We start from the raw sequence: 19,743 nt of genomic DNA on the forward strand, positions 1-19,743 counted from the left end.
CAAAATAAGAAGGTGGGAAGAAACCCGCCGGGCATGAGTCTGGAGAGCAAAGTGCTGCCTTGTCTAGGGCTCGGGGTCTTTGCCCATCCTGAGGCCCAGCGGGACGGAAGCCAGGTCTGCCCCCTGCGAGATGCCTGGGGCCTGCCCCACAGGAATGGATTTCACCCACCAAATCACCAACCGGCTGCCATTAGAACCAGCAGACTCTACCCTGGAGAGCCAGGCCCATGATCTCAGTGAGCAGGGGCGGCCTCCTGCCAGGTCCTGGCCAGCAAGCCTCTGCCCTCACTGCCTTAGCTAGCCCCCATTCTCCCCCCTTCCCCCAGCAAACACACCATAGATCACATGGGCCACTGAGTCCAATCACCCCCCCAAGGTGGTCTCACACACACACACACACCCCCCCGAAGCCAGGTGGGGGTGGGAAGCCTGCAGCTATTTTGTATATACATGAATTCCTTGGTTTCCATAGCCAGGAAGCCAACGCCACGTCCCACCAGGCCAAATCTCCTCCTCCGCCCCAGACCAACTGTGATCTCGGCCGGGATTTGGCCTGATGGGAAAGCAAAAAAGCCCCTTTTCGCCCCACAAACTCTCAAGTCCTTGCTGACCTCAGTACAGGGCTCGCTTACTTAGGTGACTTGATCACAGTGGAAAAGTATCTTCACAGGGGAGAAAACACCAGGTGCTAAAGGGCTCTTTAATCTAGCAGAGCCAAGCACAACAAGGATCAGTGGCTGGAAGCTAAAGCCCGACAAATTCCAATTAGAAACGAGGTGCAGATCCTGAACAGGGAGAGTGATTAACCACTGAAACAACCTGTCAAGGGAAGCGGTGGGTTCTCCCTCTCTTGAACCTTCTAATCAAGACTGGCTGCCTCTCTGGAAGACGCTTGAGCCCAGGATGAAATTCTACACCTGTGCTACACAGGAGGTCAGATTATGATCGGCTGGTTCCTTCTGGCCTTGAAATCTACGACTTTAAGTGGGAGCTGAACTCTTCAGAAAATCTGCTCCCAATCGCGTATACTGAGCCCTTGGGACTCCGGCCCTAAAAGGCTGAACTCAGCGGCAAATCACTAAACCCTCCTGGTCCCACCAGTTCCAACCAGGTCCCTCATTTTCAGGCCTCGCTCTGTCCCTCTCTAAAAGACATCCTCCCCCTACCCTGCCCTTGAGCCCGGAAAGCAGACAAGCTCGTTTGTACTAATACAAATTTTAATGCACATATTAAATAAATATTTCAATCATTTCATATTAAATTTGTACACGACAAAAAAAAATCCTCAAGGAAACAAAAACAAGCAATCACAAAGACCGGGTTCTGGCTTTGATACAGTGTCTCTGTTCTTTCTCCCCATTCACAAGCTTATTATGATTATTTTTAACCCTTTGCAGAGTCCTCCTCCCAGGGCTTGGTTCAGAGCTGGGATAGCTGGAAAATTTCCCATCAATATTTCCCCCCCAAAGGGAAACTGGGCATTTGACAAACTGAAGTTTGCCGTTAAAAATGGCCGCTCTCCTCTGAGCAATCCCGTCTGTGTGTTGGGGGGCTGGGAAATTTGGCCTGAGAATGGAAAAAGAAATTTTTAAAATTCAGCCAAAAACTGCTGAAAATTTTTTGGTTTTTGGAATTTTTGTTTTAGCCAAAAAAAAAAAAAAGTCAGTTTTCAATGAAGAGTCACAATAGTTCGTGGGGACAAACCTCTCTAGTTCATTCACTGCCCCCTGCCCTGCCATCGCAGCTTTAGAAAATTCCCAGGTTCCTTTTGTTAACAGAGGTGCCATCTCCATTCAGGATTTTGCCTGGGGGCATCTCTATCCCCCCATCCACTCCAGTCTCCTGCGGAAAGATAGGGAGCTGGGAAAAAAGCAGTGTTGTGGGATCAGAACAGTATCAAACCACCCCTTGTCCAGCTAAAGAAATAGCTGTATCGATAGTGGAAAGCCATAGGCAACCCAATTACCACCAGAAACCCAACAGGCATCTGAGTAGAGCTGGGGAAAGAACCCAGGAGTCCTGGTTCCTAGTCTTCAAATCCCTCCCCCACCTCTTTTATTTCCCATCTTTTTTTCTTTTCAAATAAGAATCCAGTTCTTTATGTTAAGTCGTACTTTGGTCCCAGACTGGGGTGGGGTTTTGTTGTGGCTTGTTCGTTTTAAAATGATTTTTTTGCCCCCTTTCCCCTAGAGCTACAGAAATAAAACACAACCTCAAACCGGCTAGAATGAGTCTAAGTGAAGGGGCTTTCCCCATTCACGAGTCTTTGAACATTTCATTATTTTTTTAAAGTTGGAATACAAAAATAGAGCCTCTTTCTTTTCTTTTCTTGTAAAAAACAAAACAAAACAAAAATTATAAACAACTAGATCGGGTTATTTTTTTCCTCCTTTTTTTTCTTTTTTAATAACCATATAAAAAAAAGTCTCTAGTCACAGTCCAGCACATCTCTACGCAGAGGAAAAGGGGGCGGGGCTCGGGAGGCAGGGGGCGGGGCAAGTCAGGGGCCCAGCCGAGGGCTGGAGTTTCGAGTCCTTTTACTTCTCCGGTTGAAGGGGTAATTGAGGAACTCAAAGCGTCTGTGGGGCTCAGTGGTTTGGTGGCCCTTGGGGAGCCTCTTCATGAAGTGCACCTCGCGCTGGTGCTGCCGCGTCTTGGAGCCCTTGCGGGGCCGGCCCTTGCGGGTGAAGGCCATGTACCAGCCCTCGTACTTGGCATTCTGCAGCGCCGTGTAGTTGTTCTCCAGGACGATCTCCGTGAAGACGCAGTCTTTGCCTTTGCCATTGCTCTGTGGAGGGGAAGAACGGGGACAAAGATATAGTCAGCAATGGTTAGACTTCACTGTGGCCAGCCCCAGCTGCTCACAAAGCAGGACCCAGGCCCCCAAAATCATGAGAGTGGCTTCAAAAAAGAGAGCTTTGAAAATAATAAATGGGGGAGTCTCCTTCTGAGCCTGGAGGGGTCACGTTCCCAAGCTTGTCTCGTCTCTACAACCACCAGGGAGAGAGACACTAAAAACTTCCCTTTTTAAAAATGAAAGCTGAGATTCTCCTGTGATCCCCCATCCTCAGGAGGTGGGCTTTAAGCAAAACAGCCAGTATCACGAAACTCACAATCGAGTCACACGATTTGGCAATGCTGCGGTTTGTGCTGCCACAGAACCAAAGGATGTGGCCGTCCACTCAGAAGTCAACCAGAACCTCTTTGCAGGAGTTGGTGGTATTTCCTGCTTCCAGCTAGGCCGGACACATCCCAGGACACTGGGAGCCAGGTTCCTAGTTCTGCCACCTTCATCATTTTCCCTCCCTCATTGGTTCCTACATCTCTCTGCTCTGGGAAGCAGAACAAACAATAGCAAGTAACGCTGGCCTGACGTCTTTATTTCAGGTTCTCTACGTGCTTCACAAATCTAAATTGATGTAATTGTAATTTGTGTTGCAAAAAAGCATTTTTATAACTGTTTCACCAAGTGAGAAACTGAGGCATGAAGAGATTAGCTGACTTGCCCAACACCACCAGTGGCAGAGGTGGAACTAGAACGCACGAATCCCATCTCCTTGTTGCTCTTGCCCTGAGGAAACAGTGGGAGAGAATCTGCACTCGGGCTATTCCTGCCAGAAATCTCAGCGGGAAACTTGCTCACGTGAGATTTCCAAGCACTTGAGGGTCCGTTCAGTGTTGGCCAAGCATCCGCGCCTGGGCTGTGCTCTCTTCCTGGGCCCCTTGGAGACACCCCCCATTGCTCAGATCTGTATTTTAATGCTCTAACTCAGGGGTAGTCAACTGGTTTTTGTCAAGATCCAAATTTTTGGTCAAGTTATAGTCAAGATCCAGACTCCAGAGAAAATAATAAAAAAATAATAATAACAATAGGAAGTAAAAGATTTTGGGGTCCATCCAAAAACTGGTGGTCCGGATTTGGCTGGCGGTCCGGATTTGGCTGGCGGTCCGCCTACTGGCTACCTCTCCTCTAACTGGTGCTTTAGTCCTCTATCCTCTCCTTTGAGTGGCTCAAATAGCATCACATGACCACTTAATTTGCAACCGAGAAGTACGGTGCATACTGAGGAGGCCCGCACGGCGCACTTCCCAGTCCCCGGGTGGCCGCAGTCCTGGTTAGGAGGAAGGTCTCACTTCCGCTATTTAAAACACACTCAGGAGGAGTGTGATGGACAGGACCGGACGCTGCACTGCAGATGGGACAGCCCTGGTCCCAGGCTAGGGTGGGTCCTCTGGCTCTGCTGTAACGCCTCGTGCCTGAGGCCACAGGCCAGGGCATGGCAGCACATTTCCAATGCGCAGGGAATAGTCTCTTTCGCTCTGAAATGCAACTCTCAGCAGCTCCCAGGCGCTGAGCATCTGCAGCTTCCCCTGACTGCAGCTGGTAGGCTGGGTGCTCAGCGCCTGTGAAAGCTCATGCCCGTGTAACACACCCACATACACACGTCCTGCTAGGCACCCTCCAGCCCCCAGCGTGTGTCATCGCCTGGAGCATGGAAGGAGCATCGTCACGGGAGACGGGGCTGCATCCAAACAGCTCCAAACACGGCATCCCGATCCCAGATTTCCAGTGGGGCCCTAGGGGTTGGGCTCCGGCTCCGGCCACGAACCCCTCGAACCTGGAGGTGAGTTTGGCTACCAATCCAGACCTAGACTCAACTGCCCTGATAGTACAAACATGTACACACATGCACAGTGATACCCACACAAATAGCCCCATGAGGTAGGAGTTGTCCTCACTTGTCCGTACAGCTCCTAGGCCAGTGGGGCCCTGATCCTGGAGAGGGCTCTGTATGTGCTGGTGCACCATACTCCATCACAAGGGACTGTAGTATCTTCCATATCCCTCCTGGTGGGAGCCTTAGGCTAGGTCTACACTGGCAATTGAGCAACAAAACATTTGTGGTTCAGAGGTGTTAACCCCCCCACACACACACACCCTGAAAGACAAAAGTTTTCCCGTGGCAAGTGCCAGTGTGAACAGCGTGTTGTACAACGCAAACGGTGCTCCTTGGGGTGGAAGGATTTGCCGACAAAAAATGGCTACACTGCCCGACTTTTAGCGACGCGGCTGTGTAGTGTAGACAGAGGCTTAGTAACCGCAGGCCAGCTGGGCAGGCAGAGGGAGAGAAAGAGACCGGAACTGATAGATGTGTATATATCAACCCGCCAGGACTAGAAATGAGCTGGAGTCTCTAGCCCTCCTGGCTGGGATGAAACAGGCTCCTGAAACATGGAGCTGAATGTGATCTGGGGCAGCCCTGTCATAAACCAGCGACCAGTCCAGATCTCCCACGCTGGAGCTGCTCTAATTCCGAAGCCCAGATTAAAAGGGCTGCAAATCTGAGGCGGGAAAGCAGCAAAAGAGACATTAGAAAGAGGGTGAAATCCTGGCCCAAGTGAAGTCCGGGGGAGTTTTGCCCCCAAAGCAGGGGAGGGGTTCACCCACAGGTTTTATTGTAATAGGCTGAATCCTTCCCGCTGGAGTAAGGAGCCAGCATCTGGCCTGACAACAGCAGCTCTTGGCATTTCTGGAGCAGCCACTAAGATGCTCATGGACAGTGCAGAAGACATGCGGGGATCGCTTCAACTGAAGAAGGGAAACTGGCTCTGGGGCGAACCATGGAGCCTGGTTAGCCATGCACAGCAACACTACATAACAAGTTAGGACAGGAAGCACAGAGTGCGGGGCCCGGACGACACTGGAGCTCTCGGAAGGCAGAGTGTCATTTCCCAAGCTGGACCCCAGCGTTAAAAGTTTGGGTCCTGAGACAAATGCCCTGGGATCTCCAGTGAGCAGGAGCAGCCTGAGCAAGCTGTTGGCCAGTCCAACCCTTGTAGCAAGGGGCAGGCAGCATCATATATACACATGACGCCATGTGCCAGAAACGGGGAGAGTCCTCAGACCCGAGGTGGAGCCTCCCTCTCCAAACCTTCAGCTGCCGCCTTGGATTCTCACTAGCATATGGATAGCAAGGACTGTACCAGTGCCCATGGGCCCCCAGATCTTTAATATAGGTGCACACGGTATGCGGAGACCACAGGGCCCAGCATGCATTGCAGCCAAGCCTCTCAGATCATCCATGCTGAGACCTGTAGTCTCCCCAGACTGCACCAGCTGAGTGGGTTCCATCTGATGCCAGTCCCCTGGGCTCCCTGGGGGGCTGGGCACTGGTTGAGCACCCGGTGCACTAGCCTGGTTAAACAACATTTGGCTCCTTTCTGGGGCCCCGCACCCCGATCTGAGCCGCTGACAGCGGCTGCATGTGAGCAGTGAGAGCAGGCACCCAAGCAGGTGGCAGGATCCAGACAGCGCAGGGAGCTCATCATGCCTCACAGCCAAATCACACCTGCAATATCCGGAAAGAAATGTCTGCGGGGAAGAGAAGCAGGTGGGCAGGGCAGGCAGTTAATGTCCAGCAGCAGAGCCAGGCCAGCTCAGAGTCAGGGAGGAGGGGAAAGGGGACAGGGCGGCATCACTGCAAGGTGGAGAGAGAAATCAGATTTAAGCAGTTGCACTAACCCTTCCTGCTCCAGACCAGGATCTGGGGAAGGATGGACCGGGCTGGGAATGTGGGCCAGGAGGTGCAGTTTGGCGCATGCAATCACACGTGTGCACTCCATTCATGCAGGCAGCTAATGAGCCTGTGGCCAGCCAAGTCCCTGGCAGAGTGAGCCTGCGAGCGAGACACATGGTGCACACCTGCCGAGCTAAGCCAGGCACGCGCAAATATCTGCAGAACTGCCACGCTCCCTGGCTAGCTGACGTCAGCGATGGGAATATATAACAGGACACCATCCCCTCCTGGTTACCCCATGGCTGCACTGGCGAGTTGAGAGGAGGAACTGCCCCCATAGCTCTAGGCCCAGCGGAACCTCCTCCTACAAGAACTTCTTCACGCCAGGCCAGGTTTCCCCAGCACTGGGATTCCTGCATGTGCAGAACAAACTCTGGTGCCCCAGGGACAGAGCCTGCGCGCCCCAGAGCACTGCAATCAGCGGCCGGCATAGGAATTCCTCACGAGCCAGATCCCCTGCTGGTCTATGGATTGCAACGGCACGCCACCGATTTGCACCAGCCACTGGCTTTCTTGTGTGTAAACTAGGCTCTTAAACCAGTGCCTGCCCGAAGAGCAATGAAATAAACATGTGTGAAGCTATGGAGAGAGGGAAGAGGAGATAATGGGCCCACAGGGATGAGAGCCAAAGAAATGCCAATCTAGGTACATGCAAGTGGGGGCAGTGGCAGAACGGGGGGTGGCTGGTTGAGCTGGCAGCACTCGCTCCTGCCAGCAGCTGTTCAGAGGAGCCTGGGGGCGAGAGTGCAGGAAGCAGCTACCGCTGCAGGTCTGTGTGTTGCCTGATCCCCCTTGGTCCGCCCCAGACAAGTGCCAGGGAAGGAGAGTAACACAAAACCTTCCCACCGATCCTGGCCCGAAAGTGGAGTTTACCCTCCCGCTGCCCCGAGGAGCAGCTCCCCCATGAGGAAGGAAGCGTTGGGAGTTCAGGGGCCATGCACAGGAAGGGCCAGCCCCACAGAGCAGATGAACACTGCGGGTGCAGGTCCCAGATCATCAGAGCAGCCCAGCTATTTGTGAGGAGAATCATGGAATTCGCCCCATGACGCCCAGCTTGCCAGCCCCATCGCCTCCTTGATCCCCACAGCCAGGTTCTCCCCTTCCCCTGCCTCTCAGGGGCCTCTGGATGGACACCTCCCTCTGTGCGTCCCCCTCTTCCCTGTGGGGCGCTGAGTTCCCAGGCCTGCCCCCTCTTACCTTGCCAATCAGCTTCCCCTTCTTGTTCATGCAGATGTAGAACCCGGTCTCAGCCCCTTTGATACGCACGCGGCTCCCAAAGGTGTCCGTCTCCACGATGAGCTTGGCTGGCGGGAAGGAGAAAGGCCAGGTCATAGTGACGGGCTCCAGCAGGCACCCTCCACTCCGCTCCTCACGTGGGGGGAACGCACTGATCCACGGCCCCCACACCACTGGTACCCGCGCCTGGCTCTGAGCACACCAGGACCACCGTCGGCTTCCTGTTACACCCGGGCTAGATCGGCAATCCAGCCACACCGGAACCAGCACCAGCACAGAGTGACGGCCCAGCTAGCCAGGCGTCCCACCTCTGGCCAACTCTAGATGCTTCGGAGGATGCTGCACAAGCCCCAGAATGCACCTCTTCCTGGGCCAGGCTATTGGACAGAGAGAGGTGCCTCCCTGTCAATCTCACAGGAAGGGCACTGCCTGGGACTAAGGAAACCACAGATTCCCTGGGTGACCAGGGTACAATCCCTTAGTGATTCCATGCCTCAGTTTCCCCTCTGTGAGAAGGAGATGATGGCACTTCCCTGCCTCACTGGGAAGATCAATAAGATCGTGATGCTGTGATACTAAGAGCACAGGGACCGTGTCAGGACCCCAGGGTTCTAGACTTTAGTTGGGGGCTGCAATCTAGATAGCTGGAGAGAGAGCAAAGTCACCCTGGATGCTAACTCGGCACCCAAAGGACAGGCAGGGAGGCAGATCTGGGAACTGAATCCAAGCCAAGGGGAAGGAAGGGGGAGCTGCTTAACCCTCCTTGCATCTCCTCCCCTTGCGGTTCAGGCCCTTGCTCCGTCACTCAGCGCCCGAGGCCCGACTGGGCGGAGGGAGCCTCTCTCTGCGGTGACTTTGTGGCTGGCAGGGGAGACACCAATGGGCACGGCCACCCTGCTAATGTGTTTCACCTTTGCGCGAGTTGAGGGGGCATATTGATTCGGGCTCCGTGTTTTAATGGAGCCATCGATTGGCGGCCGAAGGAGCGATGCAAATCGCCGATCGATGGCGCGCCTATAAATAGACCTGTCATCATCTCATCCCTGCCTCCTCCCTGGGAGCGCGAGGGCTGGAGCCCAGCCGCCCAGAGCAGGGAACTCCCCCCAGTACTTCAGTCTCGTTGATGCTGCCAGCTGAGAAAGCTTCTTGCAGCGGGAGCTACAGGAAAACCCAGCAGGGACCTGCTCTTAAATATCCACTGGCCTGATCAGATCTCACCCTCCTGCAAACGGGGAGTAAGTCTCTCAAGGTCAATGACGCTGCCCCGGGGTGAATGGGAAGAGTTAAGCCTATAACTATAGGATGCAATTGACATGAAACAGGACCAGGTCTACTCTCCTGAATCGGCTGAGCAGCCGCCCCTGTCACAGCCCATGGTTGAGGCTGGCAGGATCGGGCCTTCATGATACTGTAGCAATCTGGGGAGCTGGTAACTAGCGCTGACGGTTGCACTTCATGTCCTTGAGGTTTGAGCACCCACAAGGGCCTCTGGGATCACTGAGCGAGAGCTAGGTGTCACGCGACCTACGCACACCTGTGACAAGCGAACAGGCAGGCTTGTATTAGCCCAGGACACGCGGACCAGTCGCCATGATCTGTCATTGTCAGCTCAGCGCAATGGATCTCCCGCCACACCTTCAAAGCAAGGCTCTCAAAGCACCTTGCAAATATTGCTTCATTGAGCTACATTAATTAGCTGAATCTGCGACAATCACCCCATCTTACAATGCACAGAGGGACGTAATGACGTGCCCAAGTCATTGGTGTGGCCGGGAGTTGAATCCAGGAACACCTGGGCTCCAATCACTGGAAGAGCCTCTCTTCCCCTCCACAGGACTCAGCTCTTTTGCAGACACCTCTCATGGCAAGAACTGCTCTCTCTTTTGTTTTGGCCTTGTGTTGCTTGCAGTCCAACAGCTCCTGCGTTCTGCCCCAGAGGCAGCTGCACTTCAGGGGGCGAGCGAAGAGATCAGCTCTATGGTTTGGAATGGTTCTCGTAGTGCTCTGAGATCCTTGGGGTTGCAGGCGCTGGATTGATGCGAGGGGCTGGGGCTTTTTAGAGAGGATACAAAACTACCTTTGAAAACCCAAGGGAAGAATTGCGCAAAGAGCCCACGCTATTATTAACACCCCCCTGGAATGGCAGCCAGACTTGGACCAGTCTGGGACAGGGAGTGCCTTCCTTGTGATTAATCTGTACAGTAACTTGCACAGGGCATTGGAGTCCCTGGGCACTACCAGAAGGCCACCACTGCCCCCCGAGGTCACTGAAGCAAAGGGAAGTGATGGGTCTTCGGGCAGGTCCTGCCCTTTAACCTCTCCAGGCTAGCTAGCACCCGCACACTGCCCACCAGACAGGCCCTGCCCTCAGAATCCTACACTATTCAGTCACGACAGGACAAGTCAGAGTCTGAGCTGCCAGCCTGGCATGCCAGCTCACCCTGCAGCCGCAGTTAAGAAAGCCCTTTGCAAATCATCACCAGGAGCCAGACCCCGCTAAAAGAGGGACTTCAACACACAGGGAAGCCTCAGCCAGGGGGCCAACTCTTCCGTTCCTGCAGGTCAGCTAGACAGATGGGAAGGCTTCAGCGAAGCAAGGTCCACTGAACAAGCGGGAACGCTTGTCCAAGACCCCCAGCCTCACAATGCCAGCACAGCCTCCCACCCCGAAACGGTCCAGACTGAGCCCGATGCCCTGCTGTGGATCTGGCCTTCAAAGCCCACTGGTACCAAACCCGCTTGGATTGGGTCTCTCCCCCATGGGCAAGCTGAACTTTGAATTGATGAGCTATGATGCCTATCCTCCGCCCCTTACCCCCCGTCACACTCCCTCCACCTCCTCTCCTTGGACCGCCACCTCCCAGAATGCACCAGCGCCATCCAAACATCTCCAAAAACACAACTTGAGCCGAGGCTCCCTGGAACAGAGTCCCTGCGACGGGGACCCCTTAGTGATCTGCCTCTGGAGGGGGCCAGGGGAGCGGAATTGATCGGAGAGGCAGTAAAAGGTTTAAAGAGCATTGATTTTCTTTCCCTTTGCTGATCGATCGACAGATCGGGGGGGGGGGGGAGTGGAGGAAAGCCTGAGGAAAAGCGGCACAAACTCACAGCTTTAAAGATGCACATCTCTTTCCTCTCCGCCTCCTCCCCTGATTTATAGCCCTGTTGGTTGCTTTTGCTTCCCCGCACCAGCCTGGCCGGGGAGCCGCTCTGATGCCGGGCAGCTGCTCACGCCGAAGGCCCTGTAAGCACTCAGCTCCAGAGAGCAGCTTGATAGAAACAATGGGGGTGCAAAAGAAAAGACGAATCCCAGCCCGTCCCAGGGACACGCAGATCCCAGGGCTGTACGCTGGATTCGGGCAACCTACGCCCTTCCAGAACCAAATTCCCCAGCCCCAAAAGATGCAGCTTGGAATAAATCATATAGAAATCAGAGCACTTTGGGATCGTTTCTGGGGGATCCAGCACCATTTCCGAGTCACTTGTCCTGCGGACATTGTAATCCGGATTAAAACCGCTCGGAGTTGTTTTTTGCCAAAGACGAAGCTCAGGAAGGATGAGGAGGGCTTTATGATCCATCCCACTTTGCCCATAATTAAAAAGTCGGTCAAATATTGACAATTAAGACAAATAACTGTGAACAGTGCATGACATTAAGTCGGCAGTAAAAACGTCACAGCAGGGAAAGCGGTCAGTTGTGGAAATAAATCAACCCTTTTATTCCCATCCGAAAAATATAATCCAAATGCTTTCATTTTTAAATTTTTCTTAAAGGGGATTTTTAAATAACAGTTGTTGGGGTTGATTTTTTTTTAAAAAAAAAGCTTAACATATTCAACTCTATTCTTTCACTTAAGTGACAGATTTATCCCAGTAAAATTATGTTTCATGCTAAAACTTTGAAGGGAAAGTGGCTACGTAAATGCTGAAAAAATGCAGCGAGACACACTTGATCCTCTAACTGGACTGCGAAGAGGAGAAAGTATTCAGGAAATGTTAAAAAAGGTGAAAGTCAGAAGAGTTTTAATAGCTCTTCCAGACATGGGGGTCTCTCTAGAGATTCATATAGAACAATCCTGAACCTCTATTTTAACATTTACAGACTTGCAACTCTTTTAAAACTTTACATCTGAAAAACTGCTTTTACTTTTTCTGTTTTAGATCATTCTTCATTTTTTTTCTTAGCTCTTCAAATGCTTAACCTTTTTTATTACTTTTTAATAGAGTTTTTCATGCTGCCACTAGCCCTCCCTCTTGATGGCTTTTTTTAGCTTTGTCATTATTTAAATTTGCAATAGCTGCTCTTCTTTTATATATATATATATTTTTTAAAAACAAGAAGAGATTTTTTTCATTTCCTGGGAAATAATCTAATACCCTTTCAACCTGGAGCTGCTTTATGCTAGGGATATTTCATTTGAAAGGTTAATATAGAGCAAGATGTGGAATCCACACTTGGCTCTAACTATTAAAGTTCATCATAAAATTTTCAGCCAAACCAAAATATATATATTTTCCGCTAATCTCTTTGAGCAAGAAAGGGAAATTGCAGCTAATACCAAAGACAAACAGTAATGATTCAATGTGTAGTACATATAAATACATACACATACAACAGACATGATCGTCTCCTGAATTCACTGAATTCCCACTGAAATCCCACTGAATTCACCAGGAGCGGGAGCCAGCCTGTACCCTCATAGCTGCATACCACATGGGCACAGAGACTGCCAAAGGCCTGCAACAATTTAAAGGGTCCCCAGCTCTGCTAAGACCCCTGACCTCCTGTATGTGTTTGACCATTTGATTGTGTAATTAACACACGTGATCAAAGTATTTAGACTTTCACATGTCTTGGGGCTGCTCTGTCACACTCTTTCCCCTTTGAGAGTGAAAAATGCAGGGACTGGTGTCTTTCCATGGGTGCCCTGTCAAAGGCCCCATCTGAGAGGCTCTAGGAATGGAACACCCTTGCAAGTAGCAGAGAGAATCCGTCTCTAGACTGATCTCCAATTCCAGAGCCTCCTCGCTTTTGTCTCTGGAGCTACACTGCAGTCCTCTTCACCTCCTCCCTTCTCCCTCCCTGCACCTTAGCTCCAGGCTAGCCTGGATGGGTGTGGAAATCTGGGGCACAGAATATATTTAAGGGAAATACCACTCCCATTCAGGGGTTAGTTCTAATTTGGCCCCCCTTCCCACAAATCAGTAACTCAGTTCTGTTTCTTTGAAGGGAATATTTGCAGCCATCTCTGTCCTGGAGCCCAGCCTGCCACTGGCTGCAGCAGCTATCAACGCACCCGAGGTCAGGTGTAAAAAACCCCCCAAAGCTCCTATTCCCTCCTTAGATACGGTGTCACTTGGAACACACCCTGACAATTGGCTCACATCAGAGTTAAGTCTTATTATAAACATTGATCCCCATGTTCTCCCTTTGCAGGACCCCACAACCCAAACAATTTCAATTATTCCTGGCTCATGAACTGGACGGGAACCATCCGTTACTATGCTGCACTGGTAACTCTCCCCTATCACCGTCTGTTCCCCCGCCCCCAGGTGCACCCCGTCATGTGCCCTTACCATGAGCGTCCCCGTCCTCGGCCATGGCATTGATTTTCTTGTTTTCCAGGACTTGCACATGCTTCCCACTGGTCCGGCTGTACAGCTGGTAGGTGCGGACGAGCCGTCGGCTGAGCTGATCCGTCACCAGGCTCTGCTCCCTCACATGCTGTGTAAAATTAGGTGGGGACTGAACAGTTACCTTTAGGAAATTAAAAAATATACAACACACCATTATAATCTCTGCTCCTCCGAGGGGCTAATGGGCTGTGTGACGGTCGCTGGCCTCCAGCGGGGGGTTACGAGGCAGCTAGTTTATATGGTGCAAAGCCAGGATCGCTATGGGTTGTAACACTCATACAATGCTTTCCAATGTGAAGTGCTGCACAAACATCAATCAGTGGCAAGAAGGAAATCACTGACTCCAGAGGTGCGCAGGTGATTATAGTTTGGCAGGGTGGATTCTGACTTTAATTATGTCAGTTTTAGAACCAGTGTCATTCCATTGACTTCAGAGGAGTTGCTTCGGATTTATATGGGTACAAACCAGATCAGACTCCAGGCTGGTGCATACTGAGGAGTAAACTCCTCTCTCATTTACACTGTCAGCTGTCAAGCCACTGACTCTAAGGGAGTTGCTCTAGATTTATCTCCAAAGTGACAGCAGGATCTGTACCATTACATGATACAGCATCCATACATCTGCCGTGGGAAGAGACTGGTTCTCGCATTATGTAACCACAGTCCTAAGGTGTCACCTAGCCATGCACATGTATATATAGGCAATATCATTCCCATTCGTTTTTAACAACTGCTTTTCTCTCTGGCCCTTTGCTCTTTATTTTTCTGTTCTTTCAAACAGACCCCCTTCTAATTTTTGAGTCCTCGTTCAATGAAAACCCACCGATCAAGGCAGAGCCCTGAACTGCTCCAAGGGAACCATGCCTGCGACCAAAATAGCCGATGGCACAGAAAGCAAACACAGCCACAAATTATCCCCCAACTGGACTCAGCCCTGTGTAGCAGCCACAGCAGTTTGCAATTGTTTTTCCCTCTAATATTTATGAATGGCTCCATTTCCACCGAGCCCAGCAAGGGGTTTCCCACCAGCAGCCACCCCGCCCAAACATTCCGATTAAACAGAAACCCGTTAGCACCGGATCAGTTACTGACCCAGTTCTCTACAGAACCAACTGTGCCACTGGTGGGCTTTTGTTCCCGGTCAACAATTTGGGGAGCACCATATCTGCTTTTCCTCTGCCAGTCAAGTCTGCTCAGAATTCCCTGGCCCTGGGCTCAAATCCCTCTTTTAAGTCTGAAAGGTTTTGCTTGCCCTGACATTTCTAAAGACATATTTTGAGCAAATGTTGAGGAGATCGCTGTGTTCAGCATCACCCGAGCCCCCCGCCCCACCTCCATGTCAAACAAGAAGGATTCTTCCCTGCTATCAGAACAGCCACTGCTTCTCCAAAGCTGAGGTTATATAGATATCTCTCCCTGACAATTTAATCTCTCTCTCTCTCTCTCTTTGTGTGTCTGTTTCCTATGGATGTTTTTTGGATAATATCTCTAGGTTCTCTTGCCAACTCTGATGAGGGTACCATGTGGAGAAGAGGATTGCCTGCCATACGGCTATTTGGTCTCCATCTGATACTCCAAAATATTGCAACTATGTTTTAACACAACTCCTTCTCGCAGGGTTGGCTCCATTCCCTTTGCTTTCCACCCCCTTCATGCCGGAATCGTTATTTTTCCAAGCTTCCAAAATTGTAGATCAATGTCCTTTTTAAACAAAACCTCCCACCTGTAATCTCTCGATTGTTCCCACCCTGGGTTTGAAATCTGAGGGACCGCAATTCCCCGAGGTGGGTTTTGCACAGAATCTAGCTGTGCTGAGGATGGGCTGTTGAATATATTCACAACACGATTCAAAGCTTTAGCAATCAGAAAGAGTGACGCTAAAGACTGACATTATGGGCTGGGCCAAATCAGATTTTTTTTCTTTTTTTTTAAAAAGTGAAGGCGTGTGTATAAAAAAAGACCCAATAGTGGAAAACCCATAATGCTACTTGCAATTAAAATAACCAAGCCACATACAAGTATTGCTCTCTAATTTCAAGGAATCAACCTATACTTCCTGCTTTGTCTTTTGGCTCTTCTTCTCATTTCATTTCTTAAATCTGCAGCCTGCAGTAACCTTCTCTCCTTGAACCTCCTACAAATGGATTATTTTCCCTGGACCTTGGTGTAAAATAACTCTCCTTTCTGCCTCATGCCTCATGGGTCAAGAATTACCACCAGTTTCCCCCTTCTTCCGAAAACTCCCCTTGGATTATTATTATATTTTTGTTAAAAAGCAGATTTGGCTCTGAAACAATTAAACCACAAGATTGTTTTCACTGGTTGGCTTCAAACAAAGAAAGAATAAAAGAAGATACTTACCTGAGCTTGTAAGGAGAGAACAAACAAGTGCAATAACCTAAAATGGGGGGGGGGGGGGGGGAAGAGAAAAGGGAAGGGGGGGAAAAAAGAGGTGTGAAGTGATTGCTTTGAAATGGAGCTGAAATAAATGTGGAAAATAAAGGCAGGGGGGTTTGCACCAGGGCTGGGGGAGGGAAAGCCGACAAATTCAGCCGAGATTACTTACAAATAGCTCAATACGGAGGAGGAGGGCTCCATCCTGGACTGAGCGGGTAGACAGAGCTGTAACTTTGTCAGAGGTGGGCGGCTGGTGCTGGGGGGGAAGAGGGGGCTTAAAGGGCTTTTCCAACACGGTCCTTTCCTTGATGGTGTTGCAAAAAAATATATTAAAGATTCAGTGGGGCCGAGGGGCGCGTCCCCCCAAAACCAGCTGGCCGCAAGCAGAGAAGGCTACTCAGTGCAGGGGGCCCCGGCTGGCTCGCCCGCCCATCCCCCTGCAGGTCCGATCGCGGGGGGGGGGGACTAGAAAGGTGGTTGTGGGGGGGGAACGGGACGGGCGAAATCTTCCAGTGCCCCCGGGGGCAGCTCCGGGAGCGCAGGATCTGAGCAGCGAGTGGGGAGCCCGCGGTGTGCCCCAGCGAGGAGGGGGGGACGTTGGGGTGCAGGTGGAGGGTAATCGAGGGGGCTCCCCCTTTTTATGGCTGGATCCTGAGAAACCCTTGAAAGCGGCCGGCGCTACGGCGGGGCTGGTCCCGGGGCGCGCCCTGTCCGTGCGCCCAGGCGGCCCCCCTCTCCGCCGGCTGGTGGGAGGCTCCCCCGGCCTTTCTGCGGGGCTCTGCTCTGCTGCCACCCGCGACTGGGGCGGCTTTGGGTGGGGGGCAGCCGGCCCCGGGGCGACTGGCGGGAGGCGAAGCGAGACCCGGCTTTAAAAGGGCCGGGCGAGGGGCGCAGGTTGGCGAGGGGCGCAGGGGCCCCGGGGCATGGCTGGCAGAGAAGAGCCACCGGCTGGATCCGAGCCCACGGGCCCCAGGCGCGCAGGGGAAGGCGGCTCGGGCTGGGCTGGGCGCGGCGTGTCCCGCTCTCCGCATGGGCTGGGGGGGTCCTGCTGGTGGGGGGCAGGCTGGTGGCGGAGGCTCCCCGGGTGATGGCCCCGTGTGGGGACGGACGGTGGCGTGTGGCTCGCTCCTCTCCCGGCGCAAAGTGTGGGAGTGAAGCTGGTCCCTCCTCTCGGCTGCAGCTCTCCAATGTCAGACCCCCTTCCCCTCTGGCCTGCGGAACCAGCCCCTCGCCTCCCGGCCAGTGCAGCGCAGGGCACCCCGCTCCGCCGCGGAGGGGCAGGGAGGAGGGGCTGGGAGCGGAAACCTGCAGGCTGCCCGGGCAGGAGGCAGTTAAAAGGGGGGGCGAGCGGGGGAGGGCGGGGGGTTGTAGGGTACAAGAGGGTGCTGGGGAAATGGGTTTGTGGGTTAGAGCCACAGCAAGCCTGGGGGTGGGGAGTGTGCAGGGGTTGTGAGCAGGCACACGTGTGTGTCAAGGAGCAGAGGTGTGCTTGGGAGAGGGACGGGTGGGGGGGGGGGTTGTGGCAAAGCCAACACAAGTCATCAGTGGGTGCAGTACAGACCTACACACCGCAGCAGGGGGTACAGAACAGACCAACACACCGCAACGGAGAAACGCCAAGATCCCTTTAAAAAAAAAGATCTTGGAAAAAATAAACCCCAGGCTAGAAACAAAAGGAGCAGCCGGCTGGGGGCTGCTGTTCTCAAGGAAGGTTAAAGGCTGAATATATGCTGCATACCCTGCCACCTGTGGACCCTCACTGGCCGCAGTGGTGCTGCCCTGTGAGAGCCAGGCTGAGTTTGGCTCTGAACCAGGTCCATGTGTCTGGACTGACTGAGGATTTGGGAGGGGGTTAAGAAGCGGAGGGCCAAAGAGAAGGAAAGCAATGTAACACCCCATGCAGCTGGGAAGAGCAGAGTGTTGCAGAAGGAAGAAAACATTCATTTCTAACACACAGAGAAAGGGCCAGACACCCAAGGCACTACAGAGGTGCCCAGAAATGCCCCTGTGCCCATCAGTCTCACCCCCTCTCTTCCATGGGTTGGGGGCCAGATTCTCTTTGTGCTTTAAGATTCCCAAAGCAGAAACTTTCCTCTTCAAGACCCGAGAAAGCCTTTTGGGGATCAGGGCCTGAAAGTTTAGAGGTAACCCAGACACTGTCTCTGCCCCTTACCCCCAAATCCTAACCTGGCTGCAAGCGCCTTCCCCATTCGGCAGCGCTACCAACCAAGGCTCTTGTCCAGCAAAGCACTTAAAGTACCTGCTTAAAGTTAAGTACCTGCTTAAGTGCTTTCCTGAAGAGGGCTGGTTTCCTCAATGAAGGCCTATCAGCTTGGCCAGAGATACATACACTGAGTGTGTCTATGAATGCATGCACAGACACAGAGATCTGTATCCTTTTCTTTTAGAGATCTGTATCATCCCCATCAACCTGCGGCCTGCAGGGTTTGTAGTTACACTGTTCTGTAGCAACAGCCCGAGCCCTGCAATGTGCCTGTGCCAGCTGCAGTACTTGGTCCATTCCCCTAGCAATTGTTCCAAGGGTCCAGCCTGCAGATAGCACCCCCAGCTCTGCTGCTCTGTGTCTTTGTGGATTGGGGCAGACGGTGGGAGGCTGCCGTTCTAAGTGTGAGACATTAAAAGGATTACAGTGGAGAACAAGCGTTTTGGGGGCAGAAAACTGTCAACAAATAAATAAGCTGCAGGCCCCGTGGCCTTCACGCCTAATGGAACATTCTTTGCCGCACTCCCCCAACACACACAAATACACACATGCGGCGCCGATGCCCAACAACCCCAAACGACAAGCGGTGCCAGTCTGGGGATTGGGGGGTGCATGTGAGGAGCCAGCAGCAGTAAATGAAGCCCCTGGAGACCCCCTGGCCACCTCCCCGACATGTTATTTACCCTCTGCTGCTATCTCAAGCCCAAACACAACAAACAGAGAGGGGGGTCGAGAGGGATCCCAGTGCTGGGAGAATTCAGAGAGCGGCACACCTTGTGCTCTGGGGTAATTCTATCCCCGCTGCCTGCTGATAAGGCCAGCACAGCAGTGACACAAACTGCCAGAGCATGCAGAGAGAGAGAGAGAGAGAGTGTGCACGTGCACACGTGTGTGTGTGTGTGTGTGTGCACGTGCACACGTGTGTGTGTGTGTGTGTGTGTGATGACTCACCTTCAAATACAGCCTGGTGCGGGCTGGCAAAGGGAAGCGCTCGGCACTTTTTCTTGCAATGACCTCTGACCTGCCTACCTTTCAGTTTCCAGTAGAACCGGGGTGGGTTAAACCCGACCTAATGCAGAGCAGGATGGGCATTTCAAAAAAAAAATCTCAAGTCACCCCAACCAAAACACTCCACCACACACACAGCTCACCCCCTGGGGAGAGAACGACTCACGCGTGACAGATGTCAGTTACGGTGCCTAATGCACGACTAGCAGGCGCTCAGCTACAGCGGCGCTGGCGATGGGATAGGACAGACCTGTGGAAGCAGCAAGGCACCAGAACAGTAACGTCAAGTGAAAAGACTGGAGAGATGGGTGGATTAATCGGATAGTCCAGCATGCACTGATACACTGCTTCTAACTGCTTTATGTTGTACTAGTTACAACTAATCTACTGAGAACACTCACCGCTGGCCGGAGGATGCTGGAGTTCATGTTAAAGCAGCCAAGAGCCGTCAAACTAAAGTGTTTGCTTTCAGAGGTTAATTACAGTTTCTACCATTCAAACTCGCTGAGTCAACCTGAAACAGTGCATGTTTAAAAGCCAGCCAAGGAGGATGCCAGGGATCTTTTTAAAGAAGAACCTTTCCTTGTCTATTGCAAAAGGAGGTGGGGCTGTTTAAACCTTACCTCTCCTCCCTCAAGCTTCCAGCATGCTTTTTTAGACACA

The 19,743-nt window shown here is 52.2% G+C and overlaps 1 protein-coding gene across 3 annotated transcripts; it reads right to left on the reverse strand.

Moving 5' to 3' along the window:
* Positions 1–1,102: 1,102 nt before the first annotated feature.
* Positions 1,103–19,137, reverse strand: FGF8 (fibroblast growth factor 8). Of its 3 annotated transcripts, none has more exons than XM_043519215.1 (5): positions 19,024–19,137; positions 15,813–15,849; positions 13,392–13,572; positions 7,776–7,882; positions 1,103–2,788 (listed from the first exon to the last, which is right to left on the reverse strand). In XM_043519215.1, the coding sequence occupies exons 3-5, from the start codon at positions 13,414–13,416 to the stop codon at positions 2,501–2,503; spliced, it is 420 nt and encodes a 139-aa protein (XP_043375150.1). In that variant the 5' UTR covers positions 13,417–13,572; positions 15,813–15,849; positions 19,024–19,137; the 3' UTR covers positions 1,103–2,500. The 3 variants fall into 3 exon arrangements, with proteins under 3 accessions (XP_043375150.1, XP_038266281.1, XP_038266280.1); XM_038410353.2 differs by lacking the exon at positions 19,024–19,137 and adding an exon at positions 16,018–17,122 and having other exon boundaries at positions 13,392–13,539; XM_038410352.2 differs by lacking the exon at positions 19,024–19,137 and adding an exon at positions 16,018–17,122.
* Between the last annotated feature and the right edge of the window lie 606 nt (positions 19,138–19,743).

Source organism: Dermochelys coriacea, chromosome 7 (genome assembly GCF_009764565.3).
Source record: "Dermochelys coriacea isolate rDerCor1 chromosome 7, rDerCor1.pri.v4, whole genome shotgun sequence".
Taxonomy (NCBI): Eukaryota; Metazoa; Chordata; order Testudines; family Dermochelyidae; genus Dermochelys; species Dermochelys coriacea.